Genomic DNA, 23589 nt, shown 5'->3' with positions numbered 1-23589 from the left:
GGTAATCTTGGAGGAAGACCACCACAACAACGTGCAGTTCAGTGTACTTCAATAAGGCCAATTTATGTTGAAACTTCTGAAGGTGAAGAATATGATGATGCCCTTGAAGAACCTAATCTATATGCATATCAGAGAGTACCAAACCCCACATATGTAAGGGATACATACAAGGTGAAAGTTGAGATCCCCACTTTTAATGTAAATATTGATATTGAAGGGTGCCTTGATTGGTTATATGAAATGGAGACTTTCTTTGAGGTCATGGAGGTTCCGAAAGATTGTAGAGTTCCTTTGGTCGCGTACAAGCTGGAAGGGGGAGCCGGTGCATGGTGGCATCGTGTTCAAGAAGAACGCATGCTAAGAGGAGAACCATGTGTGAGAACTTGGCGGTAAAAGAAAAGTCTTTTGAAAGGGGGGTTTTTACCCGCTGCCTATGATCAGACCCTATTTATCCAATTCCAAAATTATGCTCAAGGAAATAGGATTGTACTACAACAGCCTGTGCTTTTGCAGGTCATCAAGTATTTTTCTCGCGCCTTTGCGGGGATCATAACGCTTAGTCATTACCTACCCGCTTGCATATAGTTTAATTTGTTCATTGCTATTATCTTACTGTTTTCTCTTTAAATCAAAATAAATAAATAAAATACTAATCCTGTCTTCCGAGATTGATCTCAATGAACTGAAGAAACCTGCGATGGAGGACAAAAGCGACACAAGCCCACGCCATTGGCTATCGACCCTTCCGAAGAGGGAAAAAAGATGACGTGCTATTTTTTTGGGAAATCTCGCCATCTTTATTAACTCAGAGCAATGTTCATGGGTACAATAGGTAGATCACGTGGTGACCGAACCAGATATGACGACCACTATCTATAGAACTAGCATATTTGGCAAGATTGTGAGCTTCAAAATTAAAATTCCTACACTCAATAATGAAATTACAAGACTGAAATAAACTCTTACGACGTCCTATTTCCGTTATGATCGCTCCATGAGGCCATCCAGGCCCCGAAGATTGTCTTGGATAACACCTTGGCAATATGATGCAACACAAATGTTGTGTAGTCCAGGATCTTCGGCAAGTGACAGAGCTTCCCGGCATGCAAATGTTTCAAGTGTAGTAGGATCAACAATACTACTGAAAGCTACCGCCGAGGATCCAAGGTAGCCTCCCGTGCGGTCTCTACAAATTGCAGCCGCTGCTCCTTTGCGTACGCTATATGCTCGAAGCTCCATCAACATTATTTTTCATCATGCCTGTAGGTTGTGGAACCCACTGTTCAGCCGCAAACCAGGCTTTGAGTTCTAATGCTGGCTGGGAGACTGTTTCGCCGGTTGAGCCGCCGCCGCGAGATCATGCGGGCGCAAGTTGATAGAAGCGCCGGTATGGTGAGGACTTTTTTTGAGATACTGATTCATGGATGGATGATGTGCTAGTAATGATTTAAAAACGTCCTGAAAGTTGGACAAAACGTCACGTAAGGATTTTTAACGGCGTGGCGGTCGGTCCGTTCCGGAGCGAAGGGGGGAGCCTGTCGCATTCTCTGCCAGCAGTGGCCGATCCCACGCCCCTGGGTCGATCCGGACCGTCGAATCAAGATAGGCACGAGCACTTCCGGCCGGCAGCGTCCACCTCCACCAGCGGAGTGAATTGCACGTACCGTCCTGGTACTGGTGGGTTAGGTCCAAAACAGTCCTGGAGCTCGCTAACTGCCTCGCTACGGTCCTGCTACTCGCGAAATAGGTCCATCGACGGTCCTGGGCCGGCTCGCTGTACGTACGCGTGCACTCAATTAAAAAAAAAGGCACGTATCCAGCCACGTAAGCACAGCCAGACGAGGGCCGAATCAGTTTTCCCTGGACCGAGCGAGACCAGGTCAATTCCCCTGTTCGATCCCCAATTCGTTTGAAATCCCTAGCCTACAACCATGGACGGCGGCAGCGGCGGGAGTGAGTAGCTCCGTCTCCGGCGCCGGCGTCGGCACCGGCGAGCGTTGCATCCTGTGCGGGCGGAGGCTTAGCTATCCGAGTCGTGGCCCGCGACGGCCGGAGCAGGAGCGCCGGTTGCTGTGCAGGCGGAGGCGGAGCCGTCCCAGCCGTGGCCCGCGGCGGCGACTACACCATCGGCGTGCACGGGAGAGCATTCCCGCAGGAGGTGTGGCGCCGTGGAGATCCATGTCTCCGCCCGGAGAGTTGTCGTGTCCTCCTGGCTTACACGCCTGGGACGGACGCGCTGGAGGTGAGCTAGTGCGAGCGCCTGCTGCTAGCTAATGACGTCGGCGAGCGGAGGGTCGATGTGGCACTGTCGGCTCTACTTGCGGCACTGGAGAAAGAGGGTGTGCTGCTAAGCTACTGTCGGCTCAGTACTGCCGTGGGCGTGTGCTGCTTAGGTACTGCCGAGTGCCGACAGTGCGTGGGAGACGGACTCGTCAAGGGCGTACTGAAGGAGCTCCACGGCAAGCTGATTGCCATCGAGCCGCCCTCCGGTAGGCGGGAGCTGCAGGTCAATGCATGGTTGCGTGCCGCCGGCAACTCTGGAGATCACTGAATTTTTTTGAAGTTCAGAACTTTGGCTTGTGTAATGGCGCTGTTGTTAGTTATACTCTTGTTTGAGATGGTGTTAGTTGGAAGATCTGGGCTATGTGTGATCTTTAGGTAATTGCATAGTTGTGATCTGGGCTATGTTGTGTAAGATGGATGAGATTTGTAATCTGAACAAAATATTTCTATGTGATATATGATGTGTTGTGATCTCGTCATATTGGTGCCATTTGCCATCTATGGGCATGTGATGTGCTTTATCATTTGAACATTACATGGATTATATGATCATCTGATGTACCATTTGGTCATCGCTATGCACTGATTTAGACATGAAGTTGCAATGTTAATAGAAACAGGGCAATATGTGAACATGGACAGTATTTATATGAAATAGAAACAGTGCATGGATTATTTGGACATGTGTTGTACCATTTGGCCATTGCTTTTCACTTTCTACAGGATTTAGATATTAACTTGTAATGTTCGTAGAAACTGGGCAATATGTGAACTGAACAGTACATGGATAATATGTGTATGAACAGTACATGGATTATTTGGTCATGTGTTGTACCATTTGCCAAGGGAAATTTGCATTTTTCAGCATATCACAGGAAATTTCAGGAAATAAAAAAAATCATACTTTTGCAAATAACATGTCACTGCATCCTCCCTGAAAGACAGTAGTCATTACAGCCAGGGCATCATGATCATGAGCAAAACATGATCATGAACACATTTTAGAAAATAAACATAGTCTCCTGAGCACATCTCACAAAATAAACATAGTTTCAACTACATGGTAATCCAAAATAAACTGAAATTGGCAGATCACATGAACTAAACTACTCCCTTAGATAATCAAACATACTAACTTTTCTTGGCATCTTAAATTGAGTGTTTTGCGGACTGAGAAGAGTTCTTTTGTTGGAAGTGCCTTGTTGACTGTTTGCTTGCTCCATCTGCTCTTCTTTTTGCAGCCATGCCCTGTACCTCTCCTCATCAACTCTTAACCTCATTGCTTCCATATCATCTAGCTTTCTTTTCTCCACAATGGTTTGCCTTGCTGTAGAAGAATGAGCCCTACTAACCTCCTCTTCTCTTGCTGTAGCAGCTTGAGCCCTATTAACCTGTGTTACGACAGGATCCTCCCAAACCTTTTTCGTTGCTTGCTCCTCTTGGTGTTGATATTCTTTAAATCTCTGCTGCCTTTCCTGCTCATCTTGCTGCATGAAAATAAAGTTCATTTCCTCCCTTGCATATGCTTCTTCTGCATCTCTCTTCTTCTCTTCTTGAATTCTTTTTTTTTCTTCTGCCTTCTTTTGCTTTGCCTCTGCTGCTTCTTTTTTTTTGCTTGCATAGCTAACCTTTTTGCCTCTGCAAGTGCAAATTTCTCCTCTTGAGCTTTCTTTTTTTTTCTTCAGCAACTCTTTTTCTTGCCTCAGCTTCTAATTTTTTCTGCTCCAACATTGCTTTTTTTTTCTCTTCAGCAACTTTCCTCTTTTCTTGCAGCTCTTGTTTTCTCTGCTCAGCTGCTAGCATTAGTTTGTTCTCTTCTTCTTTAAGCTTTGCCATGGCTGCATCAAATTTGGCTTGATCCGCTACGTCCCTTCTCTCGGCTGCTGCTTTCAATTTGGCCAAAGCTAACACCTCTCTCTTCCTATGAACATTTCCATGGATTGTGGCAGTTGTCTCTTGCACTCGGGGCTGCATTTGGACATTTCCTTGAATGAAAGCATTTTCTGGTAAAGCAGTTGGTTGCACAATCGGTCTCTGGCTTGATTGTGTCTGCAATGTTAAATATTGGATTTCAGCAATGCATGTTGTATAGATAAATATTACAGAAATGGCACTAGAAAGCACATACAAACAAACCTCAGCTATCAATGTAGAAATGGCCTCTGCTTCATATGTAGTACGTTCTGGTTGACTCATACCCATAGTTTGCATATTTTGCTCCTATATTAATCATGACAGTTGCTATTAATTATATATATGGGAAATGATACATGAAATTAAATAAATAATGAGAAATGACACATACTATTATATACATTACCTGAGTTAGGACTGGATCCTCATTTTCTGAATCAGAGGAAACCGGTGGCTCAGCTCTAACTACCTTGCCCTTTTTCTTTGGTTTCAAACCAAGCTTAAAATCAGTGCATCCTCCGATATTGTGGCCCGCAGCACCACAATAGCTGCAATGGATAACAGCCCCTCCTCTACCCATTTTTCGCCCTGCCCTTCCCTCTTTCTCTTCTGGTTGTTGTCTCCTATTTTTCTTTCTCCTTCCTTTCTTTTTCAGAATTGGTGGAGGAAGTATTTCTCTTCCATACATTCTCTGCCACTCAGCCACATCTTTGCATGGCATGATAATATGCTCATATGCTTTTAAATATGTTTGAATGGAGTAGCATGAGTGCACCATTTCTTCTGGAGGTATTTGGTCATGCCTACAAGCAGCCACTCCATGACAACATGGTATTCCAGTCAAATCCCATCTCTTGCAGCTACAAGTCCTCAACCTGATGTCCACTTCAAAATCTGCACCTCTGTCATTAACTTGGAATATCCCAAGTCCTGCTGGGTCAGTCGTGCATGTATTAGCAGCTTCCACATGCCTTTGGAGTCTTTTCCTAATTTTTGGACATATGGTGCCATGCCACTTCCCTGCTTCTTCCTTCTTGGAATAAACTCTCGCCATTATCTGCCCCTTTATGGTCTGCACCATGCTTAAGAAGGGCATTTCTCTTGCTTCTAATATGTACTTATTGAAGACCTCACAATTGTTATTCAGTAGCACATCGCACTTAGGGAATTCTCTTTGATAAGCTCTAACCCAAGTTTTCGGATCTAACTCATCCAACCAGTCATGAGCTTCTTTATTTAAAATCAACATCTGATCCATGTTGGCCCTAAATTGACCTGTTGTAGTACTTCTTGCGCATCTCCATAGTTGGTTCTTCAAGATTTCACCTTTAAAGTTTTTTGTGAAATTCTGCCACAAATGCCTAACACAAAATCTATGCTCTGAGTCACTAAACAGTTCCTTAACAGCCCTAATTAATCCCTGGTTGAGATAAAGCAATGTAAGCATGCCGAATTGATTTGAAAAATAAGATGCATGAACAAAATACATGAGACATATGATCTTACTTTCTGCTTGTCTGACATAATGCTCCATCGGGAGGTGTTGACAATGCCTAGGTCTTCTTTGAAAGCAGTCAAGAACCACCTCCAACTTTTTGTATTCTCAACTTCAACAACACCAAAAGCTATTGGAAAGATGCAGTCATTGGGGTCCATTCCAATAGCTGTCAAGAGAATGCCACCAAATTGGGTCTTCAAATGGGTTCCATCAACAAAAAGTACTGGCCTACAAGCAGATAGAAACCCCCTCTTGCATGCATCAAATGAGAAATAACATTTCTGAAACTGACCATCATCGGCAAGCTCAACAAAGAAAGTGCTGCCTGGATTGGATCTCCTCAACTCATGCCCATAGTCCCATAACTTATTGTATTGTGCAATTTCATCTCCATAGATTATGTTGTGTGCAATTTTCCTAGCTCTCCCAAGTTTTCCCCTCTTCACTTTCATGTTCCATTCTTGTTGCACTAGTGACCCAAAACCCTTAAGTGTAATCTTCTCATCAGCTCTGATCTTCTCCACATACTTATGAGCTATATATCTGGCTGTAAAAGCTTTTACTTGCCACTTTTTGCAGCAAGTGTGTTCATCTTTGAATGTCTTGATCATGATGGATTGTGTCCTGTTGTCATATGATGCATACAAGTACCAAGGGCATCCATCATTGCATTTCGCTCCAAGCCTAGTTTTGTCATTCTTCGGAAAGGTTATGTTCAACCTCTCCTTGCAACTGTACTCCCTAATTGCTTTCCTCAACTGATCAATAGATGTGAAGACCTGACCCAAATGAAACTTGGGCGCATTCATATCTGCATCTGTAAAATGCTTGAAATTGAATTTCATGTCTTCTTCATCTGAATCTGGAAGCTCCAGTTTATCATCTTCAGAAATGTCATCTTCTACAACTTCTTTACTTTTCCCTTTGCATTCCTTCTCTGCACCATTCTGCTTCCTATCAATGAACAAATCAGCATCACCATCCTCTAGATCATAGTCACTGTCTACTAGTGATGCAACGTAATCAGAGTCACATGATTCATCATCACTACACACATCATCTTCTTCCTTTGCTTTTCCTCTCCCTTTGCATGTACTCGTCCCTTCTATTCTACTCTCATCAGCATGACTAGGTGACACATTGCTCTGCTCCAAAACACTCTCATGCTCCTGATCTGTACTGCAATTCATAGGGCTGATAACATTGGGCAACTCAGTGGTGGGGTTTGCAATAACATCATCCTGTGTTTCTGCAGCAATTTTATCGTCATGCTCAAGATAAAACATGAGAAACCTATGTCCCTCTCTAACCATAGCCCTGATGCACGTTGTGTCGCTGTCCTTTGATAACAACCGCAGACCATCTTCATTGATTTGCATACCGGGCAGCAAAAAGTATATGTTAATTCTGCCCCTTCTTTCATAACCCAATGCCTTAATTAAATCGCCAAACATGGCCATACATATTACATCAGCTTCACAGTAATCATATGAAACCTTCCTACCATTAACATAGGACCTATTGCCTCCTGTCCCCATGAAAACTCCATCATAAATGAACTCCATAGTGAAGTAATCAGTCTCTTGTGCTGTCAAACACAGAAAAGGAAATTCAATTTTTCAGTTCATCCATACAAAAACCCTACGGTTGTGTCCAAACCCTAAGCAAATCAGTGCCGAATTGAACTAAACTGATGACCAGAAGAATTCCAACGATCGAAATCAACATAATTCCCCTACTCACAACTCTAAAGAAGAAGTAATGGGATGAATCAAACACACCGTATTTGGGTACGGGACCCCTGTTGTGCCGCTGGACGGGAGCCATCACCGCCGGTGACGACGCACAGTTGATATGTCGTCGCCACTGTCTCCGATCGCCTCCTTCACTCTCCCTCAATGATCGCTGCGTCGCCGCCGATCGCTGCCGATCTCAACCGCCGCCGCCCTGTTCGTCCCAGTTCGAAGGCTGTAATGCGGGCAGGTTTGTCCTGAAAGGGAGGGGCCGCATTGCAAAGAACTGATTCGGCCCTCGTCTGGCTGTGCTTACGTGGCTGGATACGTGCCTTTTTTTAATTGAGTGCACGCGTACGTACAGCAAGCCGGCCCAGGACCGTCGATGGACCTATTTCGCGAGTAGCAGGATCGTAGCGAGGCAGTTAGCGAGCTCCAGGACTGTTTTGGACCTAACCCACCAGTACCAGGACCGTACGTGCAATTCACTCCCACCAGCGCAACGCAGCGCAGGCGGCCGCACCGATTTGACGACTCCTTTTTATTTCGCCCGTTTCCTCCAAACCATCCATCCGTCCGTCCCATTTCTTCCTCCTGCTCCAACCCCCGCCCACCGATCCCCAAGTCGGTACTACTGGCCCGCGTCGCACCGCATCGCCGAGACGAGCCGGCGGTGAGGCCGACCCGTCGCCGTGCACCGCGGGCGGGCAAATGGGAGTTGGGCGGTGATGGGCGCGGCGAGCTCGAGGCTGGAGAAGGCGCTGGGCGAGCAGTTCCCCGAGGGCGAGCGATACTTCGGCCTCGAGAACTTCGGCAACACCTGCTACTGCAACAGCGTCCTCCAGGTACGGACCCCCACCCCAAATCCGAGATCGTCGCGTGCGCGCGGGCGGGCGCCTCGTTTCCTTCGCCCCCAAGCGCGCGCGCGCGCGATTGATTCGTCCTGTTCAATGCGTTCCCCGCGCCGGGAGGGGCGCGGTTTTCCGTCGGATCGCGGGGCCTTGAATTCGATCTTGCGACGTCGGGGTAGATTTGTGTGCGGGGTGGTGAGCGGAGGCCGCGGAGCGAGTGAGGTTCAGAGTCCAGTCAGCGCCCCTTGTATGGAGAAACTCACTCTTGGGGTTGGCCTGATGGATGATGAGATGCTGTTCCTGTTTCGATCATGTGTGTTCCAACTTTGAACCGAGAGGTTGCATTTTTAATGTTGAAATTTTGGCAATGGGGGATTGGGGGGCATTTGCGGATTCCGCATGGACCGATGCGTGAGTTTTGCCCTGTATAATTGACTAATGTTCTCATCACAAACTTTGTGAGAAGGGAGAGGATAATATGTTTTCTCCATTTATATCTGTACTCCTCATGGGATTGGCTAAATTGTTTTGTGATTCTAGTGCAGGCACTTTACTTCTGTGTTCCTTTCCGCGAGCAATTACTGGAGTACTATGCAAACAATAAAAGCGCCAGTGATGGCGAAGAGAACATGTTAACCTGCTTAGCTGACCTTTTCTCTCAGGTACATTGCAGCTGAAAATTGTTTATTCTGCCTCAGTTTCCTTCATTTCCATCTGCTGTGTCATATACAAATCACATGCAAAACATATTATATCTGAACCGCCACTTCATCACGTATCCCCTAAATAACATGGGATTTCCTCTGGTTTATTGAGGGATTCCTCGTCAGAGGCCTATAGTGTGATGCGTAGAGGAAGTCAGCCTTTGGCAGTCTAGTAACCCCCTGGAGTGGTGCTAGTGTCAAATTCAAGAATTTGGACTGTGGAGCAAGCCCAGAAAGAAGTCTTTGTAATTGATAAACCTAGAATTGATTATAACTATAATGCATGTTAAATGGAGAAGATTCACAGGATAGCACTTGCTATTGTCTTGGTTGATCTCTATGGTTTCAGGGTTTGTTTGTGTTTAACTCTGTAGTGAGATGATACATAGGTGCTAGTCAATTGCTTTCGTTGTTTATCTTTTAGTCTGAACATCAATGTTCATTTGGGTAGGGCCTTTTATCTGGAGACCTTATACTAGTTTCAGTTGTATGATTTGATAAAAGTGGCTATGCTGGATCACATTGCAAAATATAATTGTCATGTTCCTCTGTGCACACAGATCAGCAATCAGAAGAAGAAAACAGGCGTTATCGCTCCTAAGCGTTTTATTCAACGACTGAAGAAACAGAATGAGCTTTTCCGCAGCTATATGCATCAGGTAATACATTACGTGATGATGACACGTTTACTAGTGTGTTATGTCGTCTTAATCATCCCAATTGACCATGACTGCTATACTGTTCTGTTTTACAGGATGCTCATGAATTTCTGAATTTTTTGTTGAATGAGCTAGCTGACATTCTCGAGAAAGAATGTAAAGCCAATAAAGAAACTCCTCAAAATTCATCTTCAAATAAGAGTTCTAATGGCCCTATTAATGGTCAGCCCAATGGTAGTCATAAAGAACCAGAGACTACATGGGTCCACAAATGCTTCCAGGTGAGTTTTCATCCATTTCTGCCTATATCGTTTGTGTATGAATCATGCTCTTATTGCAGTCTGGGAGATGTGCCTCATAGTATTTTATTTCTTTAGGGAATATTGACTAATCAAACAAAATGTCTGAGATGTGAAACCGTCACTGATAGAGATGAAACATTTCTTGACTTGAGCCTGGATATAGAACAAAATAGTTCAATCACCAGCTGTCTTAAAAACTTCAGCTCAACAGAAACTTTGAACGCCGAGGATAAGTTCTTCTGTGACAAATGCTGCAGGTATGTTATTCCATTTCTTTTGATTGCCTGTTGTTTCCTCATGTGATATCTGGTATCTCCATTTCCTCGTGGTCCACATCACGATTCGGTAGAGTAGCATAAGAGCTTGTGGAAATGTTGTTACTTATTACCTCTGCCTACTTGCTTGACTTATGTGCTTTAAGTTCATTCATTGACTATGCACTAGCATATCAAACTTCCAAATTCAGTTATTTGGCAAAAATTGTTTATGTCACAGGCATTCATTTTCATTTCAGCTATCACAATTTGATCTGATATTCAATGTATCAAAATTGTTGCATTGCCTGTCCATTTTTTGTGTGTTTGGATTATCTCTATTTATCTTGGATCTTGATTGAAGTTGTCATTAATTTCAGTTTACAAGAAGCACAGAAAAGAATGAAGATAAAGAAACAGCCAAACATCCTGGTAATCCATCTCAAGCGCTTCAAGTACATCGAGCAGCTTGGCCGCTACAAAAAGCTGACATACCGAGTCGTTTTCCCACTGGAGCTTAAACTCATGAACACAGTCGACAACTCAGACTTGGAATATTCCCTCTTTGCTGTGCTAGTCCACGTCGGAAGTGGGCCAAATCATGGCCACTACATCAGCGTGGTAAAGAGCCACAACCACTGGTTGTTCTTCGACGATGAGACTGTTGAGATGACCGATGAGTCCATGGTACAGACATTCTTCGGCTCAGCACAGGAGTTCAGTGGTAACACCGACAATGGCTACATACTCTTCTACGAAAGCGTCGCTAAAACAAGCTGATGCCTTCCTGCGTATCTCGTGATTAGCAACACAGTTTTTCATTTTGTCACCACACCTACTGCTCCGTGCTATATAGAAGATTCGGTAAATTAGAATAATTAGAATGGCAAGACCATTCAACCTTAGATGCTTTGGTGGAGTCAGTCAGTGCTTAGCAATAAAGAAGCTGTGACGAGTTTTGCGGGTGGGTGCTGTAGCCGCCGAAGCTTGCAGCCTTCTTGCTGTTGTTTTCCGTTGTGGCGCAAGTTTGTATCGATCTGGAATAATGTTTCTTAAGAAGATCTTATCATGTGAAGAGATGCTTGTATCTTGGAAGCCCTCTGGCTTTGAGTAAAATTTTGCTTGAGAGAGCTCCTGCTGATTCTGAAGTCTAAACGATATCTTTCTTATATGTAGCTGCTGTTTGCTAATTCGCGAACAAATCTACTGCCTTCCTTTCTTTGTCATTTGTATTTGTATATACTGTATACTCTGATTTGGGAGCTTGTTCCGATCGTGCTAAGCTCCTGAAAATTGGAGAAGCCAAATTCAGATATGTACAGCCACATACATATGTGGTGTGTGACTGCGTAGCCAATTTTCCAACTTGGTTGCAATGGACCACATGGATACTATAAGTGGTGAGATTTGTTTGGCAAGGTAGCATGAAGCCCAAGGTGAGGAAGCAACAAAGCTGATTCTGCATTTCGTGGGTGTGTCTATCCGTGCAGCTGGACGCCGCTGTTGATCTCGACCGGCTGTTCTCCTCCAGCCACTTAGTTCATCCTAGTTACCACTACAGGCAAGATATTTTGCCCAGAAACCATATGCACGCAAGTGCACAAGCTCAAACTGGAATCCAACAGTTCACCGAAGCGACAACAGTTACGTACAATACACTGGGGAATAGAACATTCTAGCTGATGGCTACTGGATGATTTAGATTTGTCCTTGCACTGGCGACTGGCATAGCAAAGTGAACCGTCCGGCCGCATAGGTTAACGGGAACAGAGGTTCACTTGCTTTCGATAACGCCTGAAGGGTGGTTGTGCTACTGTGGATGATGATGTTTCCGACATGAGATCACTCGGCAAATTAAATGTTTCAAAAGTTTATAATTTTGATTCAGTGTTTAGCAATAAAGAAACTGAACCGTGATGATGTTTGCTGACAAGTTTTAATATAAGAAATCGTCTGTTCATGAGTGTCAGTTGGATATACCCATTAGGAGACGCAATCCAAAATTTAAGCTTCCCTGACATCTTCATATATTGTAGCACCACATAACATAAGGACCTCTGCAGTTTATCTTCAGTTCATTTTTACTTATGTACTAATCGCCTCTCCTATTTCCAGAAAGCATCTGGCACTGTCAGTGCTTTGAATCCAACAATAGCAAACCCTGTGACGTCAGTAGCCCCTAGTCAAAATTTTGTTCCATCTTCTGTTGCCTTTGAGTAACAATCAGGGCCTACCACCTCATTTCAGCCAACCAGTCGTTCAACCAGGTCCCTTAGACCCACTGCAAGCTTCTGCAGCTAGAGAACAGGGCAAAGTTGCACAGTCTGAGATAGATCCTGACACAAGGAGAAGGTTTCTCATATTACAACATGAGCAGACTCCTACACCACCTCTTCGAGCAATACCACATGGAAATTGGTTCCTTGTGGAGAATGGCATGCACTCAAATAGTCTGAACAGGGGTTCAGCAGGATTCTCTTTAGAATCTGATACCACCAAGTAACCACCACAGCCATCTTTTTCTTTTTGACAGCAAATAGACTTTATTCCTCGTATGATGGTCATGTCTTTTACAAGTAAATGAGAAACAAAGTCAAGCATAACATCATCCCAAGAACCCCGAAGATCTAGCACTAAAAGAATGCTTGGCTAGCTCATCTGCCACCTGATTAGCTTCCCGGAAACAATGTTTAAATGATATTTTGGCAAAGTCCATTGACAACTGCTTGCATTCAGAAACCAATGCAATAGTGGGGATGGGGATAACAATCCTATGTCCTCTGGCCCAACATCCATCTTTCTACATTATTTTTGTTATTTTACGACCATGTAGAAATATTTTCAGCATAAAACAGTATATGCTGTTACGCTTTATCAGGCCTCTTGATCAGATCCCCTCCATGGAGAAATACCAGCAACTAAGACGACAATTACCACGATATGGACAAAAAGAAGGAAAAGACTAGCATTGTAAGCTTAGTGCCAAATATTTTCCATAGAAAGTGTAACATCACAACAGGCAATCGCATAAAAACATCGACGGGCATCACCGGACAAGCTGCAACTTGAATAATTTAAGCATATGCATTGATCGCAAGCAGTGCAGCTCATATGGCGCATATTAACATTGTACCTAATGCAAAAGTGGTCCCAACGATCAAAATCAGCAAGAAAAAAATAAATGACCCCCAACCGAGCTATCTTCTATGTGTCAAAGGATCGCTATTCCTTACATAGTGGGAGGGGATTTTAATATTTTGCGTCATAGTGGGGAGAAAAACAAGAAAACCCCACTGTCCCATTTCTGATGTTTTCAACTCTGTTATTCATTTGCTGGGGTTGAGAGAGATTATCATGTCAGGAGGCCTTTACACATGGTCGAACAAGCAAGAGCACCCTACTTTGGAAAAGTTGGATAGGGTCCTAATGTCCTCGGACTGGGAGGACCTTTTTTCTTTGGTATCAGTACATAAAATGGTTAAAGAGATCTCCGATCACAACCCTTTGCTTCTAGATGGGCGGGGGGGGGGGGGGTGTTGCTTCTTCTAGAACCCCTAGAAATAGATGCTTTAAGTTTGATAATGCCTGGTTGAATAACCCAGAATTTCTCCCTCTGGTGGCTGAAATCTAGTCCCAACCTGTTTATACTAATGATCCCATTGATGTATTAAACATCAAGCTAAAGAGAATTAAGAAATTTTTCAAAGGTTTGGGTTCCAATATATTTGGTCAGAATAAGATCAGGAAAAATCTTATTAAGCTCGAGCTACAAGAGCTAGAAAAACTTGAGGAAGAGAATGATCTTTGTGGGGAGGCTTACACTAGGAAGTTGGACATACTAGTAGAACTTAATAACATGTATGTTGAGGAAGAGACCCATTGGCATCAGTTTTCTAATGGGAGATGGCTCCTGAAAGGTGATAATAACACAGACTTTTTTCATAAAGTGGCTAATGGGCGACGTAGAAAACATTCTATGATCTCGCTGGAGTGTGGGGGGTGATTGTAGAAGGGACTAAAAATCTACTGTCCCATGCTACTGCGTATTATAGAGACCTATTTGGACCGGCCCCTGGTAATACTTGTAAGATTGATGCCTCCCTTTGGTCCCAGGATGAAAACATCACGCCTGAAGATAATGAGTATCTGACACGTCCTTTTTCACTTGAGGAAATTAAAACTGCGTTGTTTGAGATGAAAACTAACCGCGCTCCTGGACCGGACAACATACCGGTGGAGTTCTATCAACATTGTTGGGATGTTGTGAGCCCTGAACTGTTCAATCTTTTTGAATGGTTTTACGAGGGCAACTTGGATGTTCAACGCTTGAATTATGGGGTCATCACGCTGCTGCCTAAATCAGCTGATGCTAAAACAATCCAACAATATAGACCCATTTGTTTGCTGCGGTGTCCCTATAAACTGATCACTAAAGCCATGGATCTTAGGGCCGCGAAGTTTGCTAATAAATTGTTTAGTATTCAACAGAATGCATTTATTAAGGGGAGACATATTGTGGACGGAATACTATCCTTGCATGAGGTGATGCATTATACTCATGTGAAAAAAGAAGTGGGAGTGATATTTAAGATCGATTTTGAGAAAGCCTATGACAAAGTGAATTGGGAATTCCTACTTGATTGTCATGTTAAATGTGGCTTTAACACAAAGTGGTGTGGATGGGTGTCGCAAATCCTAAGGAATGGCACGGTAAGTGTCAAGATTAATGACGAGACAGGTCCTTATATTCAGATTGCTAAAGGGGTGCGACAAGGCGACCCACACTCTCTATTCCTGTTCAATCTTGCAGCAGATTGCTTGACTAAAATGGTTATTGCAGCCCAGAAAAATAATCTCATCAAAGGGCTGGCTTTTGGACTGACCGAGGAAGGGGTGGGCATCCTACAATACGCTGACGATACTGTCTTGTGTTTTGAACATGATATTGAAAAAGCTGTCAATATTAAGCTGGTGCTTTATCTCTTTGAGCTCATGTCGGGGTTGAAAATCAACTATGATAAAAGTGAAGTATTTGTTATCGGAGGAGATAATGAAACGGACAGGATCTATGCAGAGATGTTTGGCTGTCGGGTGGGTACCTTACCCATGAGATACTTGGGAGTGCCAGTTACATATTCCGCTCTTAAAAATATTGAGTTGGACTTCCTGGATGGTAAATTGATCAAAAAACTGGATGCGTGGGCAGCATATGCAGCTTCATGTGGAGCTAGGCTTACCCTGCTAGGTTCTAGTCTGGATGGTATTCCATCGTATCTGATGTCCATGTTACTTTTCAACAAAACCTTTGTTGAAAAAATTAATAAACACCGCAGATGTTTCTTTTGGAGGAAAAAGAATAAGAAGCGAGCTTATCATATGGTCAAATGGACTAGGGTTTGTCGGTCTAAAAGAATCGGTGGCCTGGGTTTGAAAGATATCCACAGGCAGAACATTAGTCTCCTTGTGAAATGGTGGTGGAAGTTAGAAACTGGTGATGGGTTATGGCAACGTATTGTTCGAGCGAAGTATTTCAGAAATAAAACCGTTGCGAATATTCGCAGTCGTTTTTCTGACTCCCCTTGCTGGAAATCTATCATGAAGGTCAAAGAGGTTTATATGGCTGGGAGGAAAGTCAACATTAATAAAGGAAATTTGGCCAGGTTTTGGCATGACCCGTGGATTGATAACTGCATACTGCGGGATCGGTTCCCTGTCCTGTACGACATCTGTCAAAACCAAAAGTGCACCATTGCATCCTTCGTGGCCAATAACTACGAGCTTGCTTTTAGATGTAGGTTGTTTGGTGAATTAGAGGAGCAATGGTCCTGGGTGGTGTGCGAGGCTAAGAAGAAGGTTGTGAATGAAAACTCAGATACTATCTCCTGGTCTCTGAATAGTGGGGGCAAATTTACTACTAAATCGGTCTATGAGTGGCTGGAGAGAGATTTATCTGGACCTAGTTATAAAATGATATGGAAAGTTGCGATCCCCTTGAAAATAATTTTTTCCTATGGCAACTGTTTCAAAATGTTGTGCCTATGCGCGATAACATGCGGCGTAGAAATTGGCCAGGAAATCCTGTGTGCTCCTTCTGCACAAATGTGGAAACTGCTAATCACCTCTTTTTTACCTGTCCTCTCGCCCGTACGGTTTGGGGCGTATTGGGGTTGACAGCAGGAGCCTCTTGTGCCCCCGGATCTATTTGGCAAAGTTTAGCTTGGTTGTATAAATTCTTTCCAAGTGGAAAGAGGTTTTATATGATGATTATTGCAGCCGTGTGCTGGGGGTGTGGTGTCTTCGTAACAAAACTACTTTTGACAATTATAATGCTCGCACTCCTCTGGAGGCTGTCTTCACCGCTTGTTCGTTTATGTTATATTGGGCAGGGTTGCTGAAGGAGGATGACAAGACAAGATTTCAGGCTGGTGTGAAGAGACTTGCTCAGGTGGCGGCTGCTCTGGCGGACAGGACATATACGCACGGCAGGCGGCTCCTGGGAGACGGGGATGGTATTCAGATTGGCTAGTCTGCTCAGTGCTCGTTGTAGCTTAGGTCCTATATCCACTGGGGTCTGATGCCCGCTGGACCGGTCTTTTGGTGTTGTTGGTTCTGTCCGCTGGAGTTTTATCCTCTAGACAGTTTCGTCTGTGTCGTGTGGTGGTTGTAGTGTCGTCAGGTTTTCGCCCCACAGCTGATAGTCCGTTTCAGGGTTGTCATGCAGTGGGTTTCCTGGCGATGCACCAACCCGCTACCCCCTTTCAGTCTCTTTTGCTTAGTAGTTGTCCTATTTGGCTTGATGCCTAGCTTGCGATCTTCGAACAACGATACCTGACTGATGTATTTCCGTTGGTTGCAAAATTAATGAAAAGGGGTGTGAGCCCGGTTGGAAAAAAAGAAAAAAAAACTGCATTTGGCCATGTAGCAATAAGAAAGATCAATGCATCACAACCAAATCTGTTTAGTCCAAATGGAGTATGAAAAAACAAACCATTCACTACCAAAACAGCAGAAAAGGAGGATGAATGCGACGCTGGTTATGATACACTGAGGTCTGTAGCTGATGCAAGGTATATAGGGGAACATAACTTGAGAAACCAAGACTTCTATACTAGCAGTCCCATTTATCAAGTGTTACTCCTTTCACTTTAGCTTTACACACTGATACAATAAAACGCTCCAGAACGAAGTAAACAACAGGAAGGCACACACAACAACTGTAAACTGTAATAAACGGCTTAACATAATTGCATATATAGCAAGATTCAACTGCATTCCATGACCAAAAGGGCAATCACAGGTTAAATGCAAACGGCACCACATCTTATGGAGAATAGCACAGCTAAAGATAAAAGTCTTGTGTTTGAGCTGCCTCCCCAAATTCCATACCTCAAGCTAACTTTTGCATCTAGTGGTAGAGTACTGCAGCAGAATAACATAAAGACAAGAATATAATAGCATCACAAGGAAGCAGGGACATACTCTTACAACACCGTATCAAAACATCTTCCTCTTCTTGTTTCCTGACTCACCCTTCTGGTTGTTAAATCCTCTGAAGTCATTCGTCGTCTCAGCAGTGTTTTGCTTCTTCATCCCTTTGCGACCGCCATGACCAAACTTGGAATCCTTTGACCTATGGTTCTTTCCTTGTTTACCTCGCTTAGCAAGACCACCAGACCTATCACCAGGAGAAACGCCAGGCCTCTGCTTCTTGTGTTGCTTGAGTCCTTCTTCAACTTCAAAGTTGAGGTTTGGCCCGTCCTCCTTACCCTTGGAAAATCCACCCTGTTGCCTCTGCTTCCTCCACTTCTTGATCGATTCGATGCTCTCCTTCTTCTCCTTGGCCCTCTCCTTGAGCTTCTCTGCCTGCACCTCCTTCGATCTCTTCTTCGACTCCCGCGCCTTCTTCTCTCCTCAGCCTCCTCAATCTTCTTCTTCTCAAACAGGAGCTTCCCTTTGATCTTGTGCATGTGAGTGTCAGTCTTGACCATCTCCGTGTAGTAATCTGCCGGCCTGAGGAACCGGACCTTCCTGGACTGCAACTTTTCAAAGGCCTGCCTCGTGCCATCCAAAGCCTGGGTGTAGAAAGCGAGCTCGCGGGTAAGATCGTCGTTCACATCGACCTTCTCCCCCTGGTCATGATCGACGGTGAGCTTGTGCATCCGGTCCACATTCTCCGGCCAGGCGATGTCCTCGAGCTTCTCAAGGAGCCCCTCCTTGTTGTACACGACCTTCTTTGAAGGTTCAGCCTGCAATTCCTCCTCCGAATCATCATCCTCTGACTCCACATAGTCATCGTCGGTATCATCATCATCCAGCATGGCTTGGTCGTGGACCAAGGGGTCCTCTTCTTTTTCAAGTTCCACCATTTTCGCTGTGCCAAAGAAAACATGATATTAATACACAGAACCGTATAAGAAAATTCCAGCGGATAGGACGGCGCAACCTAGGGTTCAAAAGGGGGGCTTCGATTTCAGTTTGGCCTAGCCACTATGGCGGCTGCACAAATAAGGCGGCGGTTTGGTACAAGAGGCGGAGGCGGAGGACTCGGTAGGGCGAGGTTGGGCGTCCGCCCTACCTTGATTTATTGCGCAAAACGTTATCTACTGGTACACTGCATCGCCATGGAAGCGAGCGAGCGACCAACCCTAGTGCTAGTGGCCACCGCGGGCGGCGAGCAGGCGGACAACGGGAGAAGCGAAGGCTAGACAGAGCTCAGCCGCGGGCGTAGGCGCTTGCGTAAGCGGCGGCCTGACGGCGCTGGTGGTGGGCTGCGCTGGGTGGCACGCGCCGCCGCGGTTGTTGCCGGTGAAGGCGCCGCCGCACCTTAAGAATAATTCGTCCTCCGCCGCTGGATAGAGGAGAGGGGGAGTGCTCACCTTGCTTACGGGGAACCGTCATCGCCGGAGAGGGTCGCCGGCCGCCGCAGAGACGCGGGGACGAGAAGGGGGAGAAGGGGGCGTCGGGGTGAAGGAAATATGCCCTAGAGGCAATAATAAAGTATTATATATTTCCTTATATCATGATAAATGTTTATTATTCATGCTAGAATTGTATTAACCGGAAACATAATACATGTGTGAATACATAGACAAACAGAGTGTCACTAGTATGCCTCTACTTGACTAGCTCGTTAATCAAAGATGGTTATGTTTCCTAGCCATAGACATGAGTTGTCATTTGATTAACGAGATCACCTCATTAGGAGAATGACGTGATTGACTTGACCCATTCCGTTAGCTTAGCACCCGATCGTTTAGTATGTTGCTATTGCTTTCTTCATGACTTATACATGTTCCTCTGACTATGAGATTATGCAACTCCCGTTTACCGGAGGAACACTTTGTGTGCTACCAAACGTCACAACGTAAATGGGTGATTATAAAGGTGCTCTACAGGTGTCTTCAAAGGTACTTGTTGGGTTGGCGTATTTCGAGATTAGGATTTGTCACTCCAATTGTCGGAGAGGTATCTCTGGGCCCACTCGGTAATGCACATCACTATAAGCCTTGCAAGCATTGTGACTAATAAGTTAGTTGCGGGATGATGTGTTACGGAACGAGTAAAGAGACTTGCCGGTAACGAGATTGAACTAGGTATCGAGATAACGACGATCGAATCTTGGGCAAGTAACATACTGATGACAAAGGGAACAACGTATGTTGTTATGCGGTCTGACCGATAAAGATCTTCGTAGAATATGTGGGAGCCAATATGGGCATCCAGGTCCCGCTATTGGTTATTGACCGGAGACGTGTCTCGGTCATGTCTACATAGTTCTCGAACCCGTAGGGTCCGCACGCTTAAAGTTTTGATGACAGTTTTATTATGAGTTTATGTATGTTGATGTACCGAAGGAGTTCGGAGTCCCGGATGAGATCGGGGACATGACGAGGAGTCTCGAAATGGTCGAGACGTAAAGATCGATATATTGGACGACTATATTCGGACTTCGGAAAGGTTCCGAGTGATTCGGGTATTTTTCGGAGTACCGGAGAGTTACGGGAATACGTATTGGGCCTTATTGGGCCATACGGGAAAGAAGAAAAAGGGCCTCAAGGGTGGCCGCACCCCTCCCCTTGGTCTGGTCCGAATTGGACTAGGGAAGGGGGCGCCCCCTTCCTTCCTTCTCTTTTTCCCTTTCTCTTTTCCTATTCCATATGGGAGGTGGAATCCTACTAGGACTAGGGAGTCCTAGTAGGCCTCCACACTTGGTGCGCCCCCTCCTAGGGCCGGCCTCCTCCTCCCTTGCTCCTTTATATACGGGGCAGGGGGCACCCCAGAGACACAACAATTGATCCTTGAGATCTCTTAGCCGTGTGCGGTGCCCCTCCACCATATTACACCTCGATAATACCATTGCGGAGCTTAGGCGAAGCCCTGCGTCGGTGGAACATCATCATCGTCACCACGTCGTCGTGCTGACGAAACTCTCCCTCAACACTCGGCTGGATCGGAGTTCGAGGGACGTCATCGATCTGAACGTGTGTAGAACTCGGAGGTGCCGTGTGTTCGGTACTTGATCGGTCGGATCGTGAAGACGTACGACTACATCAACCGCGTTGTGATAACGCTTCCGCTGTCGGTCTACGAGGGTACGTGGACAACACTCTCCCCTCTCGTTGCTATGCATCACCATGATCTTGCGTGTGCGTAGGAATTTTTTTGAAATTACTACGTTCCCCAACAGTGGCATCCGAACCTGGTTTTATGCGTTGATGCTATGCACGAGTAGAACACAAGTGAGTTGTGGGCGATATAATTCATACTGCTTACCAGCATGTCATACTTTGGTTCAGCGGTATTGTGAGATGAAGCGGCCCGGACCGACATTACGCGTACGCTTACGCGAGACTGGTTTCACCGTTCGGAGCACTCGTTGCTTAAAGGTGACTGGCGGGTGTCTGTCTCTCTCACTTTAGTTGAACCGAGTGTGGCTACGCCCGGTCCTTGCGAAGGTTAAAACAACACCAACTTGACAAACTATCGTTGTGGTTTTGATGCGTAGGTAAGAACGGTTCTTGCTAAGCCCGTAGCAGCCACGTAAAATATGCAACAACAAAGTAGAGGACGTCTAACTTGTTTTTGCAGGGCATGTTGTGATGTGATATGGTCAAGACATGATGTGATATAATGTGTTGTATGAGATGATCATGTTTTGTAACCGAGTTATCGGCAACTGGCAGGAGCCATATGGTTGCCGCTTTATTGTATGAGATGCAATCGCCATGTAATAGTTTTACTTTATCACTAAGCGGTAGCGATAGTCGTAAAAGGAATAAGTTGGCGAGACGACAACGATACTACGATGGAGATCAAGGTGTCGAGCCGGTGACGATGGTGATCATGACGGTGCTTCGGAGATGGAGATCACAAGCACGGTGCTTCGGAGATGGAGATCACAAGCACAAGATGATGATGGCCATATCATATCACTTATATTGATTGCATGTGATGTTAATCCTTTATGCATCTTATCTTGCTTTGATTGACGGTAGCATTATAAGATGATCTCTCACTAAAATTTCAAGATAAAAGTGTTCTCCCTGAGTATGCACCGTTGCAAAAGTTCTTCGTGCTGAGACACCACGTGTTAATCGAGTGTGATAGGCTCTACGTTCAAATACAACAGGTGCAAAACAGTTGCACACGTGGAATACTCAGGTTAAACTTGACGAGCCTAGCATATACAGATATGGCCTCAGAACACAGAGACCGAAAGGTCGAGCGTGAATCATATAGTAGATATGATCAACATAGTGATGTTCACCATTGAAACTACTCCATCTCACGTGTTAATCGGACATGGTTTAGTTGCTTTGGATCACGTGATCACTTAGAGGATTAGAGGGATGTCTATCTAAGTGGGAGTTCTTAAGTAATATGATTAATTGAACTTAAATTTATCATGAACTTAGTCCTGATAGTATTTTGCAAATTATGTTGTAGATCAATAGCTCGCGTTGTTGCTTCCCTGTTTTATTTTTTATATGTTCCTAGAGAAAATTATGTTGAAAGATGTTAGTAGCAAAGATGCGGATTGGATCCGTGATCTGAGGATTATCCTCATTGCTGCACAGAAAAATTATGTCCTTGATGCACCGCTAGGTGACAGACCTATTGCAGGAGCAGATGCAGACGTTATGAACGTTTGGCTAGCTCAATATGATGACTACTTGATAGTTTAGTGCACCATGCTTAACGGCTTAGAATCGGGACTTCAAAGACGTTTTGAACGTCATGGACCATATGAGATGTTCCAGGAGTTGAAATTAATATTTCAAGCAAATACCCGAGTTGAGAGATATGAAGTCTCCAACAAGTTCTATAGCTAAAAGATGGAGGAGAATCGCTCAACTAGTGAGCGTGTGCTCAGATTGTCTGGGTACTACAATCGCTTGAATCAAGTGGGAGTTAATCTTTCAGATGAAATAGTGATTGACAGAATTCTCTAGTCACCATCACCAAGTTAGTAGAACGTCATGATGAACTATAGTATGCAAGGGATGACGAAAGTAATTCCCGAGCTCTTCGTGATGCTGAAATCGACGAAGGTAGAAATCAAGAAAAACATCAAGTGTTGATGATTGACGAGACCACTAGTTTCAAGAAAAGGGCAAAGGGAAGAAGGGGAACTTCAAGAAGAACGGCAAGCAAGTTGCTGCTCAAGTGAAGAAGCCTAAGTCTGGTCCTAAGCCTGAGACTAAGTGCTTCCACTGCAAAGGGACTGGTCACTAGAAGCGGAACTACCCCAACTATTTGGTGGATAAGAAGGATGGCAAAGTGAACAAAGGTATATTTGATATACAGATTATTGATGTGTACTTTACTAGTGTTTATAGCAACCCCTCGGTAATTGATACTGGTTCAGTTGCTAAGAGTAGTAACTCGAAACGGGAGTTGCAGAATAAACAGAGACTAGTAAAAGTGAACAAAGGTATATTTGATATACAGATTATTGATGTGCACTTTACTAGTGTTTATAGCAACCCCTCGGTAATTGATACTGGTTCAGTTGCTAAAGAGTAGTAACTCGAAAACGGGAGTAGCAGAATAAATAGAGACTAGTAAAAGGCGAGGTGACGATGTGTGCTGGAAGTAGTTCCAAGATTGATATGATCATCATCGCACACTCCCTATACTTTCGGGATTAGTGTTGAAACTAAATAAGTGTTATTTGGTGTTTGCGTTGAGCATGAATATGATTTGATCATGTTTATTGCAATACGGTTATTCATTTAAGTTAGAGAACAATTGTTGTTCTGTTTACATGAATAAAAACCTTCTATGGTCATACACACCAACGAAAATGGTTTGTTGGATCTCGATCGTAGTGATACACATATTCATAATATTGAAGCCAAAAGATGCAAAGTTAATAATGATAGTGCAAC

The 23589-nt window shown here is 44.5% G+C and overlaps 2 protein-coding genes and 1 pseudogene across 2 annotated transcripts; 1 reads left to right on the top strand and 2 right to left on the bottom strand.

The window, feature by feature from the left end:
• Positions 1–3804: 3804 nt before the first annotated feature.
• On the bottom strand, positions 3805–7718 carry LOC123098735 (uncharacterized). Its single transcript, XM_044520799.1, has 5 exons — positions 7477–7718; positions 5704–7283; positions 4604–5617; positions 4420–4503; positions 3805–4332 (listed from the first exon to the last, which is right to left on the bottom strand). The coding sequence occupies exons 1-5, from the start codon at positions 7520–7522 to the stop codon at positions 3907–3909; spliced, it is 3150 nt and encodes a 1049-aa protein (XP_044376734.1). The 5' UTR covers positions 7523–7718; the 3' UTR covers positions 3805–3906.
• A 251-nt stretch (positions 7719–7969) lies between these two features.
• Positions 7970–11273, top strand: LOC123098734 (ubiquitin carboxyl-terminal hydrolase 3). The gene is made up of 6 exons (XM_044520798.1): positions 7970–8273; positions 8825–8941; positions 9544–9642; positions 9738–9923; positions 10020–10201; positions 10579–11273. Exons 1-6 carry the CDS (start codon positions 8157–8159, stop codon positions 10976–10978), a joined length of 1101 nt encoding a protein of 366 aa, XP_044376733.1. The 5' UTR covers positions 7970–8156; the 3' UTR covers positions 10979–11273.
• A 6160-nt stretch (positions 11274–17433) lies between these two features.
• Positions 17434–19096, bottom strand: LOC123098733 (probable rRNA-processing protein EBP2 homolog; annotated as a pseudogene).
• Positions 19097–23589: the final 4493 nt, after the last annotated feature.

Source organism: Triticum aestivum, chromosome 4D, assembly GCF_018294505.1.
Source record: "Triticum aestivum cultivar Chinese Spring chromosome 4D, IWGSC CS RefSeq v2.1, whole genome shotgun sequence".
Lineage (NCBI taxonomy): Eukaryota > Viridiplantae > Streptophyta > Magnoliopsida > Poales > Poaceae > Triticum > Triticum aestivum.
This window is presented reverse-complemented; position numbering and strand designations above follow the sequence as displayed.